The sequence below is a fragment of the Astatotilapia calliptera genome, chromosome 23 (assembly GCF_900246225.1).
Source record: "Astatotilapia calliptera chromosome 23, fAstCal1.2, whole genome shotgun sequence".
NCBI classification, from domain to species: Eukaryota; Metazoa; Chordata; class Actinopteri; order Cichliformes; family Cichlidae; genus Astatotilapia; species Astatotilapia calliptera.
In genome coordinates, this window is record NC_039323.1 from 40,555,991 (window position 1) to 40,578,603 (window position 22,613).

At 42.2% G+C, this 22,613-nt stretch overlaps 1 protein-coding gene across 1 annotated transcript in view; it reads left to right on the top strand.

Moving 5' to 3' along the window:
* Positions 1 to 22,040, top strand: part of LOC113016963 (NACHT, LRR and PYD domains-containing protein 12-like) — a gene marked incomplete at its 3' end in the record, with an annotated part of 43,117 nt that extends 21,077 nt beyond the window's left edge. Inside the window, exons 3-10 of the mRNA XM_026160196.1 lie at positions 480 to 2,250; positions 2,330 to 2,503; positions 4,880 to 5,056; positions 7,164 to 7,340; positions 13,164 to 13,343; positions 15,451 to 15,627; positions 17,735 to 17,911; positions 21,872 to 22,040. Of these exons, the coding sequence (XP_026015981.1) occupies positions 480 to 2,250; positions 2,330 to 2,503; positions 4,880 to 5,056; positions 7,164 to 7,340; positions 13,164 to 13,343; positions 15,451 to 15,627; positions 17,735 to 17,911; positions 21,872 to 22,040 (3,002 nt within the window). The remainder of the gene's footprint in view (positions 1 to 479; positions 2,251 to 2,329; positions 2,504 to 4,879; positions 5,057 to 7,163; positions 7,341 to 13,163; positions 13,344 to 15,450; positions 15,628 to 17,734; positions 17,912 to 21,871) is intronic.
* Positions 22,041 to 22,613: the final 573 nt, after the last annotated feature.

Genomic DNA, 22,613 nt, shown 5'->3' on the forward strand with positions numbered 1-22,613 from the left:
ATGATAGCAGCACAAACAAAATTTTTTGCAGCACAAACGTAGCACAAACGTTTGATACCACTTTTGTTGGATTTGAAGAAGGTGGGGGGGGGCCAACTTCACTCACATTGAGGCGTGACTTATGGCGAGAGTTGGAAGATGTATCCAGGTGCCGACTAGGGAACAGGAAAAGAGGGTTACGCGAAACAAGCTGAGGAGCACAAAACAAAATGTGAGGCAGAGAACTGACTGTGCTAAGCAGACAATCTGGAGAAGGTTCATTGTGAGTGCTGCTCATAGATACTGCCGGAGTAATTAGCAATAGGTGAGGAGCAGGGAGGAGCGAGGAGGGCTCCACCCAGGGGAGGAGAGCTGATGCTGTGGAAAGTTACTCAGACTCACCCGGATCATGACACCAAGAGTCCAGTGAACTGAACACATAACCACAGTAACCAGAATGCAGTTTTCTCATTTGTGTCATTTGCTGTTTATTCATGCAGAGATTCTCACTGAGTGTCAGCTCAAACTCAAGTCAGACCTGAAACAGAAGTTCCAGTGTGTGCTCGAGGGGATTTCTACAACAGAAAACCCGACCCTCCTGAGTCAGATCTACACAGAGCTCTACATCACAGGGGGAGGGACTGCAGAGGTTAATGATGAACATGAGGTCAGACAGATTGAAACAGCATCCAGGAAACCGGACAGACCAGAAACAACCATCAGACAAGAAGACATCTTTAAACTCCCACCTGGAAGAGATAAACCAATCAGAACAGTGCTGACAATGGGAGTGGCTGGCATTGGGAAAACAGTCCTAACACAGAAGTTCACTCTGGACTGGGCTGAAGACAAAGCCAACCAGGACATCCAGTTCATGTTTCCATTCACTTTCAGAGAGCTGAATCTGCTGAAAGAGGAAAAGTTCAGCTTGGTGGAACTTGTTCATCACTTCTTCACTGAAACCAAAAAAGCAGGAATCTACATCTTTGAAGACTTCCAGGTTGTGTTCATCCTTGATGGTCTGGATGAGTGTCGACCTCCTCTGAACTTCCACAAAACTACAATCCTGACTGACCCTAGAAAGTCCACCTCAGTGGATGTGCTGCTGATAAACCTCATCAGGGGGAAACTGCTTCCCTCTGCTCGCCTCTGGATAACCACACGACCTGCAGCAGCCAATCAGATCCCTCCTGACTGTGTTGGCGTGGTGACAGAGGTCAGAGGGTTCACTGACCCACAGAAGGAGGAGTACTTCAGGAAGAGATTCAGAGATGAGGAGCAGGCCAGCAGCATCATCTCCCACATCAAGACATCACGAAGCCTCCACATCATGTGCCACATCCCAGTCTTCTGCTGGATCACTGCTACAGTTCTGGAGTTTGTCATGAAGACCAAAGAGAGCGAAGATCTGCCTAAGACTCTCACAGAGCTCTACCTACGCCTTGTGCTATTTCACCTAAAAACGAAGGACATCAAGTATGATGGAGGAGCTGAGACAGAGTCGTGCAGGAAGATCATTGAGTCTCTGGGAAAACTGGCCTTTGATCAGCTGCAGAAAGGAAACCTGATCTTCTATGAATCAGACCTGACAGAGTGTGGCATCGATATCAGAGCAGCCTCAGTGTACTCAGGAGTGTTCACACAGATCTTTAAAGCTGATGAGTGCCACATGTTCAACAACGTTGTTTACTGTTTCGTCCATCTGAGCATTCAGGAGTTCTTTGCTGCTCTTCATGTCTATCTGACCTTCATCAACTCTGGAGTCAACCTGCTTAAGAAACAATCTCCTCGCTTTAAAATCTTCCAGAAAACACTTACTGTAAAAGACTTCTACCAGAGTGCTGTGGACAAAGCCTTAGAGAGTCCAAATGGACACCTGGACTTGTTCCTCCGCTTCCTCCTGGGTCTTTCACTGCAGACCAATCAGGATCTCCTATGCATGCTGACACAGACAGGAAGTAGCTCACAGACCAATCAGGAAACAGTTCACTACATCAAGAAGAAGCTCAGTGGAAAACTGTCTGCAGAGAAAAGCATCAACCTGTTCCACTGTCTGAATGAACTGGATGATCGTTCTCTAGTGGAGGAGATCCAACAGTCCCTGAGATCAGGACGTCTCTCCACAGATCAACTGTCTCCTGCTCAGTGGTCGGCTCTGGTCTTCATCTTACTGTCATCAGATCTGGATGGGTTCGACCTGGAGAAATACTCCCGTTCAGAGGAGGCATTGTTGAAGCTGCTGCCAGTGGTCAAAGCATCCAAGAAAGTGCTGTAAGTGAATCTATGAACAAATATGTTTAATAATGCTAGATGAATAAAAGAATATGTCTCCATTGTTATTCTTCCTCAGACTGAGAGATTGTAAACTCTCAAAAAGAAGCTTTGAAGCTTTGTCTGAAATTCTCAGCTCCCCATCCAATCATCTGAGAGAGCTGGACCTGAGCTTGAACAAGCTGCAGGATTCAGAATTGGATTTGCTGTGTGTTGGACTAAAGAGTCCTGACTGTAAACTTGAAACTCTCAGGTAAGGATACAGACGTTTTGACACTTTTTGACTCTTAAATCTGTAAGTTTATCTTGATGCGGACGTTCAAAGTCAGCACAATTTTCCTTTTAAGTTCCTGAGTTTATATTTTTGACTGTCAGGTTGTCTGGACAGATGTTTTTATTTTATTTTATTTTTTTACTTGTCCCTAAAGTCAGAACTAAACCCACATGTAGATGACTTTCTGTTACTGGAGCAGCCTTCCTGAAGACAGCAGTGTGTTTTCATGCTTTTAAAGCCAAACTCACCTTTCAGACCTGGCTTTCATTTATTATCTATTTTTGTTTGTTTATTATATATTTATTTCTACTGTTTAACTACTGCTCACATCTGTTATCCTCCTTTTTAATTGTTCATTTCTTTTTACCCAGTGTTTCTATATTGCACTTTGTATTTGTCATCTATATTTATCATGCACTACTTTGCTCATTTATTGTTTGCTTTTAATGTTATTAAATTCCGGTCCTTTGGTATTCTTTACGGCCAAAAAGACACGGCTCAAAAGTGGTCTTTTTACTTTAAAAAATTATCTTTATTTTACATATCCGGATATGGAGACCTGAACACACAACCCCAGGTCTGAAGCACAAAACAGGAAGCCTAGTCATTTATATAGACGTCACACACACTTTAAGTTTCGATCAAACACTCTGCTTAGTTTCACTTTTTGCCTGCAAAAGCATGTAATTTCCTGTCAGTCCTGTCGGCACAGAGTGTACTCAGAGTTGGGCCTTTCTTATAAAGCAATATAATCAGCATATAAGTATTTAAGATTATAAATTTAAACCTCAACAATGTTCTTACCTGGTCTCTGGTTTGTTTGTTTGTTTATTTGTTTGTTTGTTTGTTTGTTTGTTTGTTTGTTTGTTTGTTTGTTTGGTTGGTTGGTTGGTTGGTTGGTTTGCTCAGTTCTGTTTTTCTGAGGTTTTTAAGTTATTAAATTTGTAACTGTAGTGATTTGTGTGTGTGACAGAGAGGCACTGCCAGGGATTTTTGACACAAGTTGTTCTTGTAAAATCAGTCTGTGAAGGTTCTCAGACATCCAGGTCACCGTAGTCTAAGGAGCTTGGAAAGAAAAGCGTCTGGACTTCTTTAAGTTTCCTTGAAGATGTTTCACCTCTTATGAGAGAAGCGTCTTCAGTTCTAAGGGTCAAATGGTGGAGTGGGGCAGTCAGTGAAAGGGCAATGGTGGTGGCTCAGGGTTTGTATGTTTGGGGGGTTCAGAGGGAAAAGATGAATGCAGGTCTGGAGTTGGTGTGTGAGAGCAGGGAGTGAATTCTGATCAAACATGAGTGTCATGAAGCCTGTTTGCAGTTATTTGCACTGTTTTCCACTCTGGATGTTGTTTCTGTTCAGCTGTGAGTATAAAAGGCTTCATTCTACAACCTGTTTGTGTTAGTTGTTCAATAGAAACATTATTTTGTGCTGATGTTGCACTTCTTTTATTCACAACCAAAGAGTTTTTGAAGTCTGCATCAAACTGATTTAAAATACTTTTGAATATTACTTTAAATACTTTAGATTTAAAATTCTGATAAAAGTTTAAATACAAAGATCACTATATTCTAATGTTTTGGCTGCAGTGTGTTTTTGCAGACAGGTATAACAGAGCAGCTTTAGTGTTTAGATTGTTTAAACTTGAGTATGAATTTATACAAAATGCAGCAAGAGATTAAAAAAAACGTTTGATTATAAAATCGACTATATTGGATTCATATCGATATCGGACATGAAAAGTGGCATCGTTCCATCTCTACTTTGATTAGAGACACAGCTCTGTGTTTTCCAATTTGTCATTTTGAAAATTTCCATTTCTTCACTGTTGAAAAGCAGAAATAAGACTTTCCTGTCAGAGGTCATTTTTTAAAAATGAGGTGAATCAACCATGAAAACCATGAACCAACATGTGAACATGAGCTGATGCTGCTGAAGTGAAGTAAAGTTACAGAGCTTTGATTAGGTAATGAGTCCTAATGAGTCCAAGTCTTCTGCTGAATCAGCAGAAGACTTGGACTCATTTGATTCCAGCTTTGATATCATTGATTTCAATATGTCCATTTCTTTCACACTTCACCTTTAAAAGTGAAGCCATGTGGTTCCTGGAAGGAAAAACACGACTTTTTCAAGTCTTTGTCCTGTTTTTATGAGAAATGTTCGACTTTAATGTGAAACATTCAGAGTTTTTTCTCTTGTTGTGTTTGTTTGAAGCTGCTTCCTGTTGGCTTCAGCTGTTTGGAGTTTCCATTTTCTAAACTTCTACATTCTGAAGCTTCTTCAGCTCTGAACAGATGATGAAACACTGAATGATTTCAAGCACTTTGTCTAATAAACTTACATCTTACATTCTTTATACAGATTGGTGGGCTGTGGTTTGTCAGAGATCAGCTGTGATTATCTGGCAGCAGCACTGAAGTCCAACCCCTCCCATCTGAGACAGCTGGACCTGAGCATCAACAACAAGCTGCAGGATCCAGGAGTGAAGCATCTGTGTGGTTTCCTGGAGAGTCCAGGATGTAAACTTGAAACTCTGGGGTCAGTCAGCATGTTTTAGTTGTGCTGAGATGAATATGATGTGAAAGTTGTGCTGACACTAAACTGCAGACATCAGGCTGATATTATACTGATCCACACTGAGGATCTTCATGGTAAAGTCTGTTTTCTTCTTCTCTGGTTTAGTCCATTGACTGCAGCAGAACAATGTTCACATTTCAAACAGTGATGCTCAACGTATGGCCCACGGCCCACACGCGGCCTGCCCACCTTTGCTGATTCAGAGAGAGGGGACCCTGATTAACTGTGTAGCTTCTTCCTCACAGTTCTAAGTATCAGACACAACAATGAATAATCCACAGCTGACTGTCTTTAGCAGGTCAAAGGTCACGGCACACAGCAGACAGTCAGAAATATTCTAACTCTGATCATTTATCAGTTGTGACACTGTGAGACTTGATCAGAGGTGTGATCATCACAGCAGAGGCCTTTGTGTCAAAGTCACTGAGGATCAAACAGAAACACATGAAGCAGATTTTCCTCTTCTGGCTTTTTATAGCAGATAACCTTCAAAATATTCTGCAGTCGATCAAAAACTGAAGCAAACCATGAAGCAACATGTGAACATGAGCTGATGCTGCTGAAGTGAAGCAAAGTTACAGAGGTTTGATTACAGACACAGCTGAGAGTTTGTAATCTGTCATCATTTTAAAAAGTTTCCATGGAACAGCAGAAATGAGGCTTTACTGTCAGAGGCCGACAGCACTGAACACAACAGCAGACTGGTGGCTAATAAACAGTGAATGATGCAGAAACAGATGTTTGAAGCTGTTCTTGGAGTACACTGAGAGAGAGAGAGCTGTGCAGGCAGGAACAGCCAAAGTCAGAGAGAATTCATGAGCATATTTATCAAACGTGAAGCAGAGTTTGGATCTTCTTTTGCTGCTGCTTCACTCAGTTTTGGTTGGAGACAGATGAAACCTGCAGCTTCAGGATCTGTGAGCTGTCCACTTTCAGCCCCGACGGCGTGTCCGTGTACGTGCCGTCGAGTGAACGATCCACGCTCTGTGTTTCCATCTTTGTGTGTTTAGCTGCTCTCATTTACTGTTTTAGCTGTTTGCTGCTTGTTGAAATAGTTTGTGAGCTTTAACCTGAGATTCTGGCAAAATACATTTATATTAAACATCGATTCAGGATTGAATGAATCAACATCGTTTTATTCAAATTAAAACCATTTAAATGGGAACATGAATTTTTTACAGCCGCCTCTAATGCTGGGTAATGTCAGCTGGTCCATGTGCAGCTGGCTGTGAGGCTCAGGGAGCGTCTACAAAGTGCAACACTGAAAGAACATCATCCATAAATATTGAGTAAGAACTGGACTCTCATACAGCGAGACTCAAATGCCTTTAAACATCAGCTTATCCTGCTGATCCAAGTCCAACACTGAGTTTGTAAAAACATGTTTGTCAATCATTTTGTTTGGTTTCTGAGGAAAATGATTCATTAACTTGCTGCTAATACACAACATTTCATCATATTTCCTCATAACCCTCTTTTGTCTGACCATTTGATCCCATTTGAATTTGCAATAAAGGATCCTCAGAGTTTGGTGACAATAATGACAGTAGATGTTTGTGTGAAAGTGCTGGAAGCAAATGAGTGTGTGATGTTCTTTCAGTGTTGCACTTTGTAGACGCTCCCTGAGCACTGGTCTCACAGCCAGCTGCACATAGAGACCAGTGTTGTTAGTCCAGGTCAGAAGATGACTTGTTAGAATGAAAATGAGCTTGTAGTTTGTCTGCTTTAATAATGTGACTGGAAAAAGGTGTTGGACTTCAAATATGTCCATTTCTGTCACACTTCACCTTTAAAAGTGAAGCCATGTGGTTCCTGGAAGGAAAAACACGACTTTTTCAAGTCTTTGTCCTGTTTTTATGAGAAATGTACGACTTTAATGTGAAACATTCAGAGTTTTTTCTCTTGTTGTGTTTGTTTGAAGCTGCTTCCTGTTGGCTTCAGCTGTTTGGAGTTTCCATTTTCTAAACTTCTACATTCTGAAGCTTCTTCAGCTCTGAACAGATGATGAAACACTGAATGATTTCAAGCACTTTGTCTAATAAACTTACATTTTTCATTCTTTATACAGATTGAGGAGCTGTGGTTTGTCAAAGATCAGCTGTGATTATCTGGCAGCAGCACTGAAGTCCAACCCCTCCAATCTGAGAGAGCTGGACCTGAGCGACAACTACAACCTGCAGGATCCAGGAGTGAAGCATCTGTGTGGTTTCCTGGAGAGTCCAGGATGTAAACTTGAAACTCTGAGGTCAGTCAGCATGTTTTAGTTGTGCTGAGATGAATATAATGTGAAAGTTGTGCTGACACTAAACTGCAGACATCAGGCTGATATTATACTGATCCACACTGAGGATCTTCATGGTAAAGTCTGTTTTCTTCTTCTCTGGTTTAGTCCATTGACTACAGCAGAACAATGTTCACATTTCAAACAGTGATACTCAACGTATGGCCCGTGGCCCACACGCGGCCTGCCCACCTTTACTGATTCAGAGAGCTGTGTTTGTGTGGGCGGGGCTCAGACAGCTCCGCCCACTCAGTTTGTTCCCTCCTGATTCATCTGCATGTGTTCTGCTTCACACTGCTCACCTCCACCAAAGACTTCACAAACATCTTCTTTCTTTGAGTCCAGTTTGTCCCACAAACACTTCCAAATCTCCTCCTCTGAGATTCTGCAGCTTCTTGCAGTGTGACTCAGCTGACTTCTGACAGACCACAGACTGGCACAGCATCCACATGTGTCTCCTTTCAAACAGGCTCTTGATGTTTCCTCCCACATCATTCTGGCCTCTCAGTCTCCTTTGTTCTCCAGCTCTGTAGCTCCATCTGATGAAGCTTCAGTTTTCCATGTTGGTAACAGTAAACTACAGCCTCTGCTGTCAGCTGGGTAACTAAACAGAGCTGCAGCACGTCTCTGCGGTGGTGCTACATCCAGCCTGCAGACGGCCGTCTACATGTTGTAGTGGTTTACACTCACACGACGTGCGGCGAAGTTGATGGAGTAAAGGTTAGAGTGAAAGAAGCTGAGGATGGGGTGTCAATGTGGAGCGATGAGGTGACCACCCTGCAGTCTACAGTAGAGAGTATGAAGGAGGAGCTGTCTGACCTGAAGGATAAATGTGATGAAGGCAGGAAGCGGAGAGCTAACATCCACATCATAGGGATCCCAAAGGGCCTGGACTCGAGCTCCTCCACGGCCGTATCCGTGCTACTACGTGAAGTGCTGGGTATGGATAAAGACGTTATTGTCGACCGCTCACACAGGAGCCCTATCCTGAGAAAGCCAGCTGGTAACCCGCACGCCGTCATAGCCGAGCGTCACTACTACCAGGATTGTGTGGCTACGCCGTGCCAGGGCCCAAGCCCCGCTTGAGTTTAACGGACAACCTATTGCAATATTACGACTGGGCGATATGACCCAAAGTTCATATCTCGATATTCTTTAGCTGGGTGGCGATGTACGATATATATCTCGATATTTTTGAAGCCAGAAAGTTCGAACAAAAAGAGAGTTCTTAGTCAAAGCTGTGTCCCAAATCTCACACAGGCACATTTATTAACATACAGCGTAGATGTACATGAAACAATTACTCAGGAATAAATGATCAGCATTTATTAAATAATAATGCTCCATAAATAAAAGAAAACAATGTTGTTTTTGTGCATAACAAAAAGCTCACAATCGTGCAGTCAAAATGTAAACAGACGCTGAGCATAATAACAAGCAGCTGCTCTGTTCCCAGGTTCTACTGCGTGACTGACAGCCTGGAGTTTGAAATCCTCTTTGTAACCGAGTCAGGAGTGGACAAACATCTTGAGAAAGTTGAGGGTAAACAGGAATGTTTCCTCTGGATGAGTCCGACTCTACCAGAGGAAAAGGGGAAAGATGCAGAGAAGACAGCGCGAATGTAACAGGTGCCCTTTATGGTCCTTATACACACTCAATACAGTAATATTACGTTGAAGCAGAGTACGTATCACTCCGCGAGGCTCCTCGTAGCTGTAATGCTCCAACAATCCATCAAGCGGTGCAGCCTCGTAGCTGAGCAAAGTCGTACCAAAACATCTTTTGAAAGGTTTCTGAGCGCCGTGTACCACATAAAATCGGTTCGAGGTCAGTAAGCACAACCAGAATTCATCCATAAGCCGCACTGTCGATTTATGAGAAAATTACAGGATTTTAAGTGCAGAAAATATAGTTTATGGTTTTCCTTTGATCTTAGCAAATATCTACGCCTCTAATTGGGACGATCACAGATTTTTCACTAATGTCTTTGCGCGGCTCCCCAATATGTCATCACACAATATCATCTTTGAGGGAGACCTAAACTGCTCATTATCTGCTATGGACCACAGTTCACACAAAAGTACACTTAGTCCAAAGTCAGCATGCGTCATTCAGAGCTTTCTTGATCATTATGGGCTGGCTGATGTATGGAGATTTCATAATCCTGCTTCACATCAATACTCTTTTTTTTCTAATGTCCATAAAACATATATTTGTATAGAAAAACGTCTCCCTTTAGTTACAGAATGTGATTATAAGACTCTGGTGATTTCTCCTCTTGTTTTTTCAATGTGTATTCCTGATGCCTGCTCCAACTATCAGCCATGGAGATTCAACTCAGTGTTGTTAGCAGATGAAGAGTTTGTCAGTTACAAAAGGTCTCAAAGAGATTTTTTTTCTATCAATCAGACCCCAGAGATGTCATCATCAGTCATTTGGGAATCTCTAAAAGCATCTGAGAGGCCAAATAATTTCATTTTGTGCCAAACAGAATAGAATAGAATAGAATTAGAATAGAATTCAACTTTATTGTCATTGCACATGCACAGGTACAGGGCAACGAAATGCAGTTTGCATCCATCCAGAAGTGCTTTAGTGACATAGATATATTAGCAATATATATTAGCAATAATATAGATATGTGAGTATATTACAGAAATGGGTCTATTATGGTATGTTATAATGTACACGGTATGAAGTATGTTGTGAATATTCTATAACTATAAGTATGTACAGGCTGTAGTGAGTACAAGCTATGTACAGAATATGAACAGGATATAAATATGAAAAACTATACAGAATATGAAATAAATAACTTTACAGAATCTGGGATATACAGCTATACAGAAATGGGAACTATGCAAGTTGTAAACAGTTGTAGAATTAAAGATTATCGAATGTACAGAATGATTATTTACACAGAGCTATACAGTAGTGCAGTTAAGATAAGTGAGATATGTAGATAGTTTCTACAGAGGCTGTATAAAGTGCTGGTGGTTGTGAGTGGTGGTTCAGTCCATGTTATTATTGCGTGTTTGAGGGTACAGTTGTCCATTGTGGGTGTGTGTATGTTCAGTCCATGAGTTTAACGTGGGTCAGATGTCAGGAGGCAGAGTTCAGGAGTCTGACAGCTGTGGGGAAGAAGCTGTTCCGGTACCTGGTGGTCTTAGTTCGGAGGCTCCTGTAGCGCCTCCCGGAGGGCAGGAGGGTGAAGAGTCCATGTGATGGGTGACTGGGGTCTTTGATGATTTTCCCAGCCCTTTTCAGACACCGCTTCCTGTAGATGTCCTTTATGGCAGGAAGTGGTGCTCCGGCGATGCGCTGGGCAGTTTTCACGACCCTCTGCAATGCCTTCCGGTCCGAGGCAGAGCAGTTCCCGTACCAGACTGTTATACAGTTGGTCAGGATGCTCTCGATGGTGCAACGATAGAAGTTCACCAGGATGTCTGAGGACAGGTGGTTCTTCCTCAGAGTCCTCAAGAAGAAGAGGCGCTGGTGAGCCTTCTTGACCAGCTTGGAGCAGTTGGTCGTCCAGATGAGATCCTCGGAGATGTGGACTCCCAGGAACTTGAAGCTGCTCACACGCTCCACAGCTGTCCCCTTAATGTGGATGGGTGGATGTGGGTCAGCATTCCTCCTGTAGTCCACGATGAGCTCCTTGGTCTTCTCAGTGTTAAGCAGCAGGTTGTTTCTGTCGCACCACTCAGCCAGACGATCCACCTCCTCCCTGTAGGCGGCCTCATCGTTGTCACTGATGAGGCCAATCACCGTGGTGTCATCTGCAAACTTAATGATGGTGTTGGAACCATCAGCAGGTCTGCAGTCGTGGGTGAAGAGGGAGTAGAGGAAAGGGCTCATCACACAGCCTTGTGGTATACCGGTGTTCATTGTGATGGTAGATGAGCAGTGGTTATCCAGCCGGACATGTTGGGGGCGGTTGGAATAAAATAGGGACCGAGCGCCTCTCTCAGTTAGCTGATGAAATGACTAAACTACATGCTGTGTACAGCCACTCTCCTGAGCCTGTATTATATACACAGCGGTTACAATGACAAACTGAATACAATCTCATATCTACAAAACAAGCTTAGTCAAAGTTGCAGCTACGCTTATGAACATGGAGAAAAAACAGGCGAGTTATCAGCTCACCAGCTACGACTAAGAACAGCTAACCAACTATCCTTGAGATCTACAATGACCAGGGAATAAGGTCTACAGACAACCAAACTATCCTTGAGATCCACAATGATTTCAATAAGGTGTTTTATATTCCCTCCTTGGGAGAAGATGCGATCGCTAGTCTGGAGGAACCTGTCTCTAATGTTGGAATTGAAACGGCCGTACGGAGCATGCAGTCTGGAAAATCTGCTGCCCCGACGGGTATCCATCTGATTTTTTCATAAAGTTTTCTGACCGACTGAATTCACTGTTAAAATCAACTTTTGAAGAATCCTTCCTCTCACAGTCGTTGCCTCCAACAATGCATCAAGCAGTGATGTGTTTAATTGTAAAACAGGAAAAAGACCATTTAGATTGTCGTTCATGTCGTTTAATATCTTTGTTCAACACAGACACCAAGATCCTGGCTCAAGTGTTGGCCCGTCGCTTACACAAGTATTTGTCCTCCATTATTTCACCAGACGGGCTTTATTAGGCACTCTTTTTTGAACATTAGAGCTCTATTAAATATCATTTATACCCATGTTAAAGGTGATACATTGGAAACTGTAATTTGGCTTGACGCAGAAAAGGCGTTGGATCAAGTGAGATGGGATTTTTTTTTATACGCTTAAAAAATGTGGCTTTAATTTTGTATCTTGGATAAAAGTATTGTATTGCTCCCCTCTAACAGCCGTCCGGACTAACAATAATCTGCCCCCCAGGACAGGGATGCCCTCTGTCTCCTTTTTGCCATTGAACCGCTAGCTGTTGCTCTGAGACAATGTGTTGGTGTTGAGGGAAAACATCGAGGGGGTATCGAACATGAAGTCTCTCTTTATGCCGACGACATGATTTTATTTATTTCCAACCCATCGAACAGCCTCCGCAAACTTTTGGATAGACTTACAATAATAATAATAATAATACGTTTTATTTATAGGCGCCTTTAAGAGCCTCAAGGTCACCTTAATGCATACTTAAGGAATTTGGGACAATTTCTGGATATAAAGTGAATTTTGGGAAGAGCGAGGAAAAGTCTATCTGTACGACAACTGGGGAGTTTTGTGTATTTTAGCCCCTTTTAAACCCAGCTATAACAAGTTTAAGTACTCGGGCATCTGGGTGACAAGAAAACCACAAAGACTTGTATAAAACTATCTTCCTTTATTGTCGAAGCTTAAAGAGGATTTTGGAAAATGTGAGTTTTGCCCCTTTATATTTATGGTGGGGATGCAGAACAAGGAGCAAAGATGAATGTGATGCTGAATCAGCAGAAGACTTGGACTCATTTGATTCCAGCTTTGATATCATTGATTTCAATATGTCCATTTCTGTCACACTTCACCTTTAAAAGTGAAGCCATGTGGTTCCTGGAAGGAAAAACACGACTTTTTCAAGTCTTTGTCCTGTTTTTATGAGAAATGTACGACTTTAATGTGAAACATTCAGAGTTTTTTCTCTTGTTGTGTTTGTTTGAAGCTGCTTCCTGTTGGCTTCAGCTGTTTGGAGTTTCCATTTTCTAAACTTCTACATTCTGAACCTTCTTCAGCTCTGAACAGATGATGAAACACTGAATGATTTCAAGCACTTTGTCTAATAAACTTACATCTTTCATTCTTTATACAGATTGATGAGCTGTGGTTTGTCAGAGATCAGCTGTGATTATCTGGCAGCAGCGCTGAAGTCCAACCCCTCGTATCCCACAGAGCTGGACCTGAGTGGAACCTACAGCAACCTGCAGGATCCAGGAGTGAAGCATCTGTGTGATTTGCTGGAGAATCCACGATGTCGATTTGAAACTCTGAGGTCAGTCAGCATGTTTTAGTTGTGCTGAGATGAATATGATGTGAAAGTTGTGCTGACACTAAACTGCAGACATCAGGCTGATATTATACTGATCCACACTGAGGATCTTCATGGTAAAGTCTGTTTTCTTCTTCTCTGGTTTAGTCCATTGACTGCAGCAGAACAATGTTCACATTTCAAACAGCGATACTCAACGTATGGCCCGCGGCCCACACGCGGCCTGCCCACCTTTCCTGATTCAGAGAGAGGGGACCCTGATTAACTGTGTAGCTTCTTCCTCACAGTTCTAAGTATCAGACACAACAATGAATAATCCACAGCTGACTGTCTTTAGCAGGTCAAAGGTCACGGCACACAGCAGACAGTCAGAAATATTCTAACTCTGATCATTTATCAGTTGTGACACTGTGAGACTTGATCAGAGGTGTGATCATCACAGCAGAGGCCTTTGTGTCAAAGTCACTGAGGATCAAACAGAAACACATGAAGCAGATTTTCCTCTTCTGGCTTTTTATAGCAGATAACCTTCAAAATATTCTGCAGTCGATCAAAAACTGAAGCAAACCATGAAGCAACATGTGAACATGAGCTGATGCTGCTGAAGTGAAGCAAAGTTACAGAGGTTTGATTACAGACACAGCTGAGAGTTTGTAATCTGTCATCATTTTAAAAAGTTTCCATGGAACAGCAGAAATGAGGCTTTACTGTCAGAGGCCGACAGCACTGAACACAACAGCAGACTGGTGGCTAATAAACAGTGAATGATGCAGAAACAGATGTTTGAAGCTGTTCTTGGAGTACACTGAGAGAGAGAGAGCTGTGCAGGCAGGAACAGCCAAAGTCAGAGAGAATTCATGAGCATATTGATCAAACGTGAAGCAGAGTTTGGATCTTCTTTTGCTGCTGCTTCACTCAGTTTTGGTTGGAGACAGATGAAACCTGCAGCTTCAGGATCTGTGAGCTGTCCACTTTCAGCCCCGACGGCGTGTCCGTGTACGTGCCGTCGAGTGAACGATCCACGCTCTGTGTTTCCATCTTTGTGTGTTTAGCTGCTCTCATTTACTGTTTTATCTGTTTGCTGCTTGTTGAAATAGTTTGTGAGCTTTAACCTGAGATTCTGGCAAAATACATTTATATTAAACATCGATTCAGGATTGAATGAATCAACATCGTTTTATTCAAATTAAAACCATTTAAATGGGAACATGAATTTTTTACAGCCGCCTCTAATGCTGGGTAATGTCAGCTGGTCCATGTGCAGCTGGCTGTGAGGCTCAGGGAGCGTCTACAAAGTGCAACACTGAAAGAACATCATCCATAAATATTGAGTAAGAACTGGACTCTCATACAGCGAGACTCAAATGCCTTTAAACATCAGCTTATCCTGCTGATCCAAGTCCAACACTGAGTTTGTAAAAACATGTTTGTCAATCATTTTGTTTGGTTTCTGAGGAAAAAGATTCAATAACTTGCTGCTAATACACAACATTTCATCATATTTCCTCATAACCCTCTTTTGTCTGACCATTTGATCCCATTTGAATTTGCAATAAAGGATCCACAGAGTTTGGTGACAATAATGACAGTAGATGTTTGTGTGAAAGTGCTGGAAGCAAATGAGTGTGTGATGTTCTTTCAGTGTTGCACTTTGTAGACGCTCCCTGAGCACTGGTCTCACAGCCAGCTGCACATAGAGACCAGTGTTGTTAGTCCAGGTCAGAAGATGACTTGTTGGAATGAAAATGAGCTTGTAGTTTGTCTGCTTTAATAATGTGACTGGAAAAAGGTGTTGGACTTCAAATATGTCCATTTCTGTCACACTTCACCTTTAAAAGTGAAGCCATGTGGTTCCTGGAAGGAAAAACACGACTTTTTCAAGTCTTTGTCCTGTTTTTATGAGAAATGTACGACTTTAATGTGAAACATTCAGAGTTTTTTCTCTTGTTGTGTTTGTTTGAAGCTGCTTCCTGTTGGCTTCAGCTGTTTGGAGTTTCCATTTTCTAAACTTCTACATTCTGAACCTTCTTCAGCTCTGAACAGATGATGAAACACTGAATGATTTCAAGCACTTTGTCTAATAAACTTACATCTTTCATTCTTTATACAGATTGAGGTACTGTGGTTTGTCAGAGATCAGCTGTGATTATCTGGCAGCAGCACTGAAGTCCAACCCCTCCCATCTGAGAGAGCTGGACCTGAGAAACAACAACAACCTGCAGGATCCAGGAGTGAAGCATCTGTGTGGTTTCCTGGAGAGTCCAGGATGTAAACTTGAAACTCTGAGGTCAGTCAGCATGTTTTAGTTGTGCTGAGATGAATATGATGTGAAAGTTGTGCTGACACTAAACTGCAGACATCAGGCTGATATTATACTGATCCACACTGAGGATCTTCATGGTAAAGTCTGTTTTCTTCTTCTCTGGTTTAGTCCATTGACTGCAGCAGAACAATGTTCACATTTCAAACAGTGATACTCAACGTATGGCCCGCGGCCCACACGCGGCCTGCCCACCTTTCCTGATTCAGAGAGAGGGGACCCTGATTAACTGTGTAGCTTCTTCCTCACAGTTCTAAGTATCAGACACAACAATGAATAATCCACAGCTGACTGTCTTTAGCAGGTCAAAGGTCACGGCACACAGCAGACAGTCAGAAATATTCTAACTCTGATCATTTATCAGTTGTGACACTGTGAGACTTGATCAGAGGTGTGATCATCACAGCAGAGGCCTTTGTGTCAAAGTCACTGAGGATCAAACAGAAACACATGAAGCAGATTTTCCTCTTCTGGCTTTTTATAGCAGATAACCTTCAAAATATTCTGCAGTCGATCAAAAACTGAAGCAAACCATGAAGCAACATGTGAACATGAGCTGATGCTGCTGAAGTGAAGCAAAGTTACAGAGGTTTGATTACAGACACAGCTGAGAGTTTGTAATCTGTCATCATTTTAAAAAGTTTCCATGGAACAGCAGAAATGAGGCTTTACTGTCAGAGGCCGACAGCACTGAACACAACAGCAGACTGGTGGCTAATAAACAGTGAATGATGCAGAAACAGATGTTTGAAGCTGTTCTTGGAGTACACTGAGAGAGAGAGAGCTGTGCAGGCAGGAACAGCCAAAGTCAGAGAGAATTCATGAGCATATTGATCAAACGTGAAGCAGAGTTTGGATCTTCTTTTGCTGCTGCTTCACTCAGTTTTGGTTGGAGACAGATGAAACCTGCAGCTTCAGGATCTGTGAGCTGTCCACTTTCAGCCCCGACGGCGTGTCCGTGTACGTGCCGTCGAGTGAACGATCCACGCTCTGTGTTTCCATCTTTGTGTGTTTAGCTGCTCTCATTTACTGTTTTATCTGTTTGCTGCTTGTTGAAATAGTTTGTGAGCTTTAACCTGAGATTCTGGCAAAATACATTTATATTAAACATCGATTCAGGATTGAATGAATCAACATCGTTTTATTCAAATTAAAACCATTTAAATGGGAACATGAATTTTTTACAGCCGCCTCTAATGCTGGGTAATGTCAGCTGGTCCATGTGCAGCTGGCTGTGAGGCTCAGGGAGCGTCTACAAAGTGCAACACTGAAAGAACATCATCCATAAATATTGAGTAAGAACTGGACTCTCATACAGCGAGACTCAAATGCCTTTAAACATCAGCTTATCCTGCTGATCCAAGTCCAACACTGAGTTTGTAAAAACATGTTTGTCAATCATTTTGTTTGGTTTCTGAGGAAAATGATTCAATAACTTGCTGCTAATACACAACATTTCATCATATTTCCTCATAACCCTCTTTTGTCTGACCATTTGATCCCATTTGAATTTGCAATAAAGGATCCACAGAGTTTGGTGACAATAATGACAGTAGATGTTTGTGTGAAAGTGCTGGAAGCAAATGAGTGTGTGATGTTCTTTCAGTGTTGCACTTTGTAGACGCTCCCTGAGCACTGGTCTCACAGCCAGCTGCACATAGAGACCAGTGTTGTTAGTCCAGGTCAGAAGATGACTTGTTGGAATGAAAATGAGCTTGTAGTTTGTCTGCTTTAATAATGTGACTGGAAAAAGGTGTTGGACTTCAAATATGTCCATTTCTGTCACACTTCACCTTTAAAAGTGAAGCCATGTGGTTCCTGGAAGGAAAAACACGACTTTTTCAAGTCTTTGTCCTGTTTTTATGAGAAATGTACGACTTTAATGTGAAACATTCAGAGTTTTTTCTCTTGTTGTGTTTGTTTGAAGCTGCTTCCTGTTGGCTTCAGCTGTTTGGAGTTTCCATTTTCTAAACTTCTACATTCTGAACCTTCTTCAGCTCTGAACAGATGATGAAACACTGAATGATTTCAAGCACTTTGTCTAATAAACTTACATCTTTCATTCTTTATACAGATTGGAGCGCTGTGGTTTGTCAGAGATCAGCTGTGATTATCTGGCAGCAGCACTGAAGTCCAACCCCTCCCATCTGAGACAGCTGGACCTGAGCTTCAACAGCAACCTGAAGGATCCAGGAGTGAAGCATCTGTGTGGTTTCCTGGAGAGTCCAGGATGTAAACTTGAAACTCTGAGGTCAGTCAGCATGTTTTAGTTGTGCTGAGATGAATATGATGTGAAAGTTGTGCTGACACTAAACTGCAGACATCAGGCTGATATTATACTGATCCACACTGAGGATCTTCATGGTAAAGTCTGTTTTCTTCTTCTCTGGTTTAGTCCATTGACTGCAGCAGAACAATGTTCACATTTCAAACCTTCAAAGAAGAAGAAAAATCCTCCACTGGAAAATTCACTGTGAAACTCTCAAACTCTTCATTGCACCTTAAAGTCTGTCTGACACTGAAATCCAAAGCAAAATGTGCGTTTGCTTTACAGACAGCAGTCCAACACAAACATACACACATCATCCAAAACACAGTCCAACATCCAAATCTCCTCCACTGCCAGCATGAATGATGGGAAAGAGAAGGAGGAACACTCTGACATTCAGGGTTAGAATGAGTTTCATCAAGCAGACTGTGAAGATCAAAGCTGCATTAGAAAGCTTACATGAATGAATGAGTGGACAGAAGTGGACAGAGATCATCTGAAGCACTTCAAAGGCTTTAAATCAGCACATTTCTCTTTATTCTTTATCAACTCTGTTAGTTTCTCTCAGTTTTCTGTGGAATGAAGCTAACAGCAGGCTAATAAGATGCTGACCAATAGGTTTCTATTAAAGGTTGTAATTTGTATATGAAAAAGTGCTTTGGCTCAGCAGGGATCAGCTTACAGGTAGAATACAGCTGCTGGATGGGATTAGCATGTCATAGCTATCTACCAAACTGCTAACTGGGGGATTTCAGGCCATCTATGGATCATTTTTGCTAACTGTTTATTCAGCTTAGGCTCACAGGGCTGCAGCCTGTGCCCTAGCTGTCATAGGGCAAGAGGCGTGGTCCACCTGCACAGGTGAGCAGTCCATCACAGGGCCAACAGAGAGCGACAGAGAAGCACTCCCTCACATCCACACCTACAGCCAATGTAGAAGCACCAATGAACCTAAGCAGCATTTCATTGGACTGTGGGAGAACATCCAACCTCCACAGAAAGGCCCAGCTGACCAACAAGCTTCAACCTACAACCTTCTTGCTCTAAGGCACTAGTGCTAACCACTTTTGCCCATTTCAGCCCAAATCCTGCATCTTCCTGTTTCTGACTCCAGGCCAGCTCCACTAACACTTTCTCATCAGACACTGCCACCTAGTGGAGGAAGTCTTAGTTCCATTTGAAGCTTCAGATTACAGTTAGTTCCTTTACAAAGAGGTGGAGGTGGTGGGGCCACAGCACCATCATCACTGAGTGCCATAGGACACTTAACCTTTGTTTCCATATGCTGGGAACTTCCTGTTGTTCCAAGGAGGACTGGAAAATGTGTGAAAATCTCCCAGTCACTTCCTCACAGCACACTTCAATCATTTCCCTCCCACAGCATCAGGACCAGGGCTTTTTCTCTCTTTGGTCCCACTAAGAGATTTCCACACAAACACCTCATCAGTGGGACTCTCAGAGCTACCAGCCCTTTGCTACAATCACAAAGCTCTTCATTGAAATCAATGATATCAAAGCTGGAATCAAATGAGTCCAAGTCTTCTGCTGATTCAGCATCACATTCATCTTTGCTCCTTGTTCTGCATCCCCACCATGGACTTCATTCCTTTCCAAGCCAGCCTTGAGTGTCCTTTATTCAGCTCATCCTCTGCTTTACTTTTACACCTGATTTTAGCTGCTTTATCTCTCTTTCAACAGGTTTCTGTGCCTCAATCTTTTTCTTCTCTCCCTCATAACAAGACAGCTTCTTCTGCCTGAGAACATGTTGGAGTGATTTACTAATCCAGGGCTGCTTATTGGGGAAAATACTTCCTGTTTCCAAAGTAATCCCCATTTTTCCCAGAAAGAAATGTCAGTAGAAATCGATGATCTAAGTGAGAACATGAGCCTTTAAAAAGTCCCAGTGGGTGCAGTCAAAGCAGTCCCTCAGTCCCAGTATAGAGTCTTTGGTCCAGACTGGAACAACTGTGTGCCCAGTTTGAGCTCTCTTCAGTGCTGTGACCTGACAGACCCAGAGGGGCCATCACATCACATTTAGAAGCTCCCCTGATGGAGCCACAACACATGTCCAATACTTAGTCTGTCTTGTTGGACCAAGGGCGTAGATTTGGTTTTGCCATTGTTGGGGACGAATAATTCAACCACCGAACTCTGCCCTGTTTCTTTTTTTTTTCCCTTTTTGTTTTGGCTTCTTAATAAAAAGAGGAGAAATATACTTGCCTACATATGCTATTCTACGTGCTTTTAAACCATTTAAAATCACAATTCATAGTTTTATATGTGAATTATATAATGTTAAATTACTATTAAACAAATGACTGACTAAAGTATTTTAGGCTTTAGTTTACTTCAGCCATAATCCATATAAATCAGGTATCATACAAAAATAAAAATAGAGTCATGACAATAAAAGAATATGACTTTAAGGACTTAACAACATTACTTCAGTTATAACACCAACATCTGTTATATTTTGGCACTAAGGGAACACTGAATGACCTGGTGGGTTTTGTCCATAAAACTACTCGTCTAAGATTACCACAGAGTAAAAGATCTCTCAGCAAAATTATGCAACATTTTAGGCACTATTGCTCCGATCAAATCAGTGAGCTGAGATTTTTTATTCTAAACATGAACTACTGTTACAGCAACAGACATGGACTACTGGCGTCCCACACAACTCAACGTCCACTATGTGAAGCAGCCACACACAGGCCTGCTCCTCTCATTAACTGAGATAAACTGCTGGCATATTGGTTTTGCATCTATACTGTCCAGTCTCTCCTGGTGGACACACAGCAGCATTGTTTAATCTCATTTGAGTCACTGTTGACCTTACCCATGTTTTTAGTCTTCTGAGAGCACTGAGGCTTCTTTCAGCCTCAGTACCTGCGTTTTATCCTCAGATTACAATTATTATTCTGTGCTTGATGTGCCTCACCTTTGGCCCTGGCTCCTCCCCTCTGACTGCACTAGGACATATTGCCACCTGATAAAATAACACATTGATTCGTGCCATATAAAAAGTGAGACATGTCAATTCAGATTCTTTGTCAAACATACACTAATGAATCAATTTACATCAGCAGCCTAACAATTGTCATGATAATAAATACTAGTTAATCTATAGCACCAAATCATCAGTCAGTCACCTGTGACCTCGCCTCTCCACCTGTCTGAGCTACAACATGGCAGAGCTGCCTCTGTCACCTGATGAATAACAGTGAGACATTCCACATACATGCAGTCACACATGTGCTTCAAATACAGTCATGAACCAACAAGTCATCATCCAATTCCACCTGTGATCTTGTGTCACCATTGCTCTCTGAGCTTTGTGTTGGTTCTTCTGTCACCTGACAAATAGGACAAACATGACAATAAGAATAAAATGTGGAGCTGCTTCAGTGTGTCTGTCACTTTGTGCAGATCTTGACTGATCAGTAATGTTTGTAGGGTGAGTGCATTTTTAAAACAATTTGTGCAAACTGCACTACAAGGTGGATATTTGCAAAATAATGACTACCTCATGACATTTTGTCGCAAAAATTAACCCTATGAATATGTCAGCACCATTAGGATGAAATTATTGTGTCACCAACATTTTAATGTTAGACGTATAATTTTAACAGCCTCTGTGAACTAATAACTAAAACAAATCTGCGCCCTTGTGTTGGACCAACTGGAAGAAATGATTCAAGGACTTAGTCACAGAACAGAGATTCAAATCTCCAAAATCCAACTGGCTGCATCAGGACATATAGTCTGAAACTCTGCACAGTTTCCTGTTTGAAGCTGCTTCCTGTTGGCTTCAGCTGTTTGGAGTTTCCATTTTCTAAACTTCTACATTCTGAACCTTCTTCAGCTCTGAACAGATGATGAAACACTGAATGATTTCAAGCACTTTGTCTAATAAACTTACATCTTTCATTCTTTATACAGATTGATGGACTGTGGTTTGTCAGAGATCAGCTGTGATTATCTGGCAGCAGCACTGAAGTCCAACCCCTCCCATCTGAGAGAGCTGGACCTGGACTTCAACAACCTGACATATCCAGATGTGAAGCAGCTGTCTGATCTTCAGCAGAGTCCAGACTACAGACTGGAGACTCTGAGGTCAGTAGAGTGATGGAGTGAGTGGGTGGTGCTGTCAGCAGTATTGTACTAAACACAGTCAGTATGAAACAAAGATCCAGTGTTTCCTGTAAAGCTGCAGCTTCTCAGTGAAGCTGTGAGAGGAGAACGGTGACAGGCTTCAGGATTGGACACAAACACTTCCTGTTTCTCACCTTTATGGTCACCATAGTAACGGCTGACACGCTCTGATCAAACGCTGTCAACAGCCAATCAGCTCTCTGAACAAAGCAGCACGCAGACCAATGACTGCATTGATTTCCAAGTTTAAAGCAGTGAAGAACACAGTCTGTAGGTGAGGAAGAATTTAGTGAGAGCAGATGTTTGGATGGAATTCCTCCAGTTAACAGCTGGAACCGTCCATCTGGATTGTTGGGCTTGTTGTTGGGGTTCTGTTAAGATTCAAAAATTGAGAAAGGGTACAAGGGGTGATCGAAAAATAACCACACTGGTCCGGCCGGGTGAAGTCAAACGAAGATTTTAATTCACACGTGGGAAGATCACTGGAAACAGCAATTGATCTTCAACTTACTAAAGCACAAACAATTAT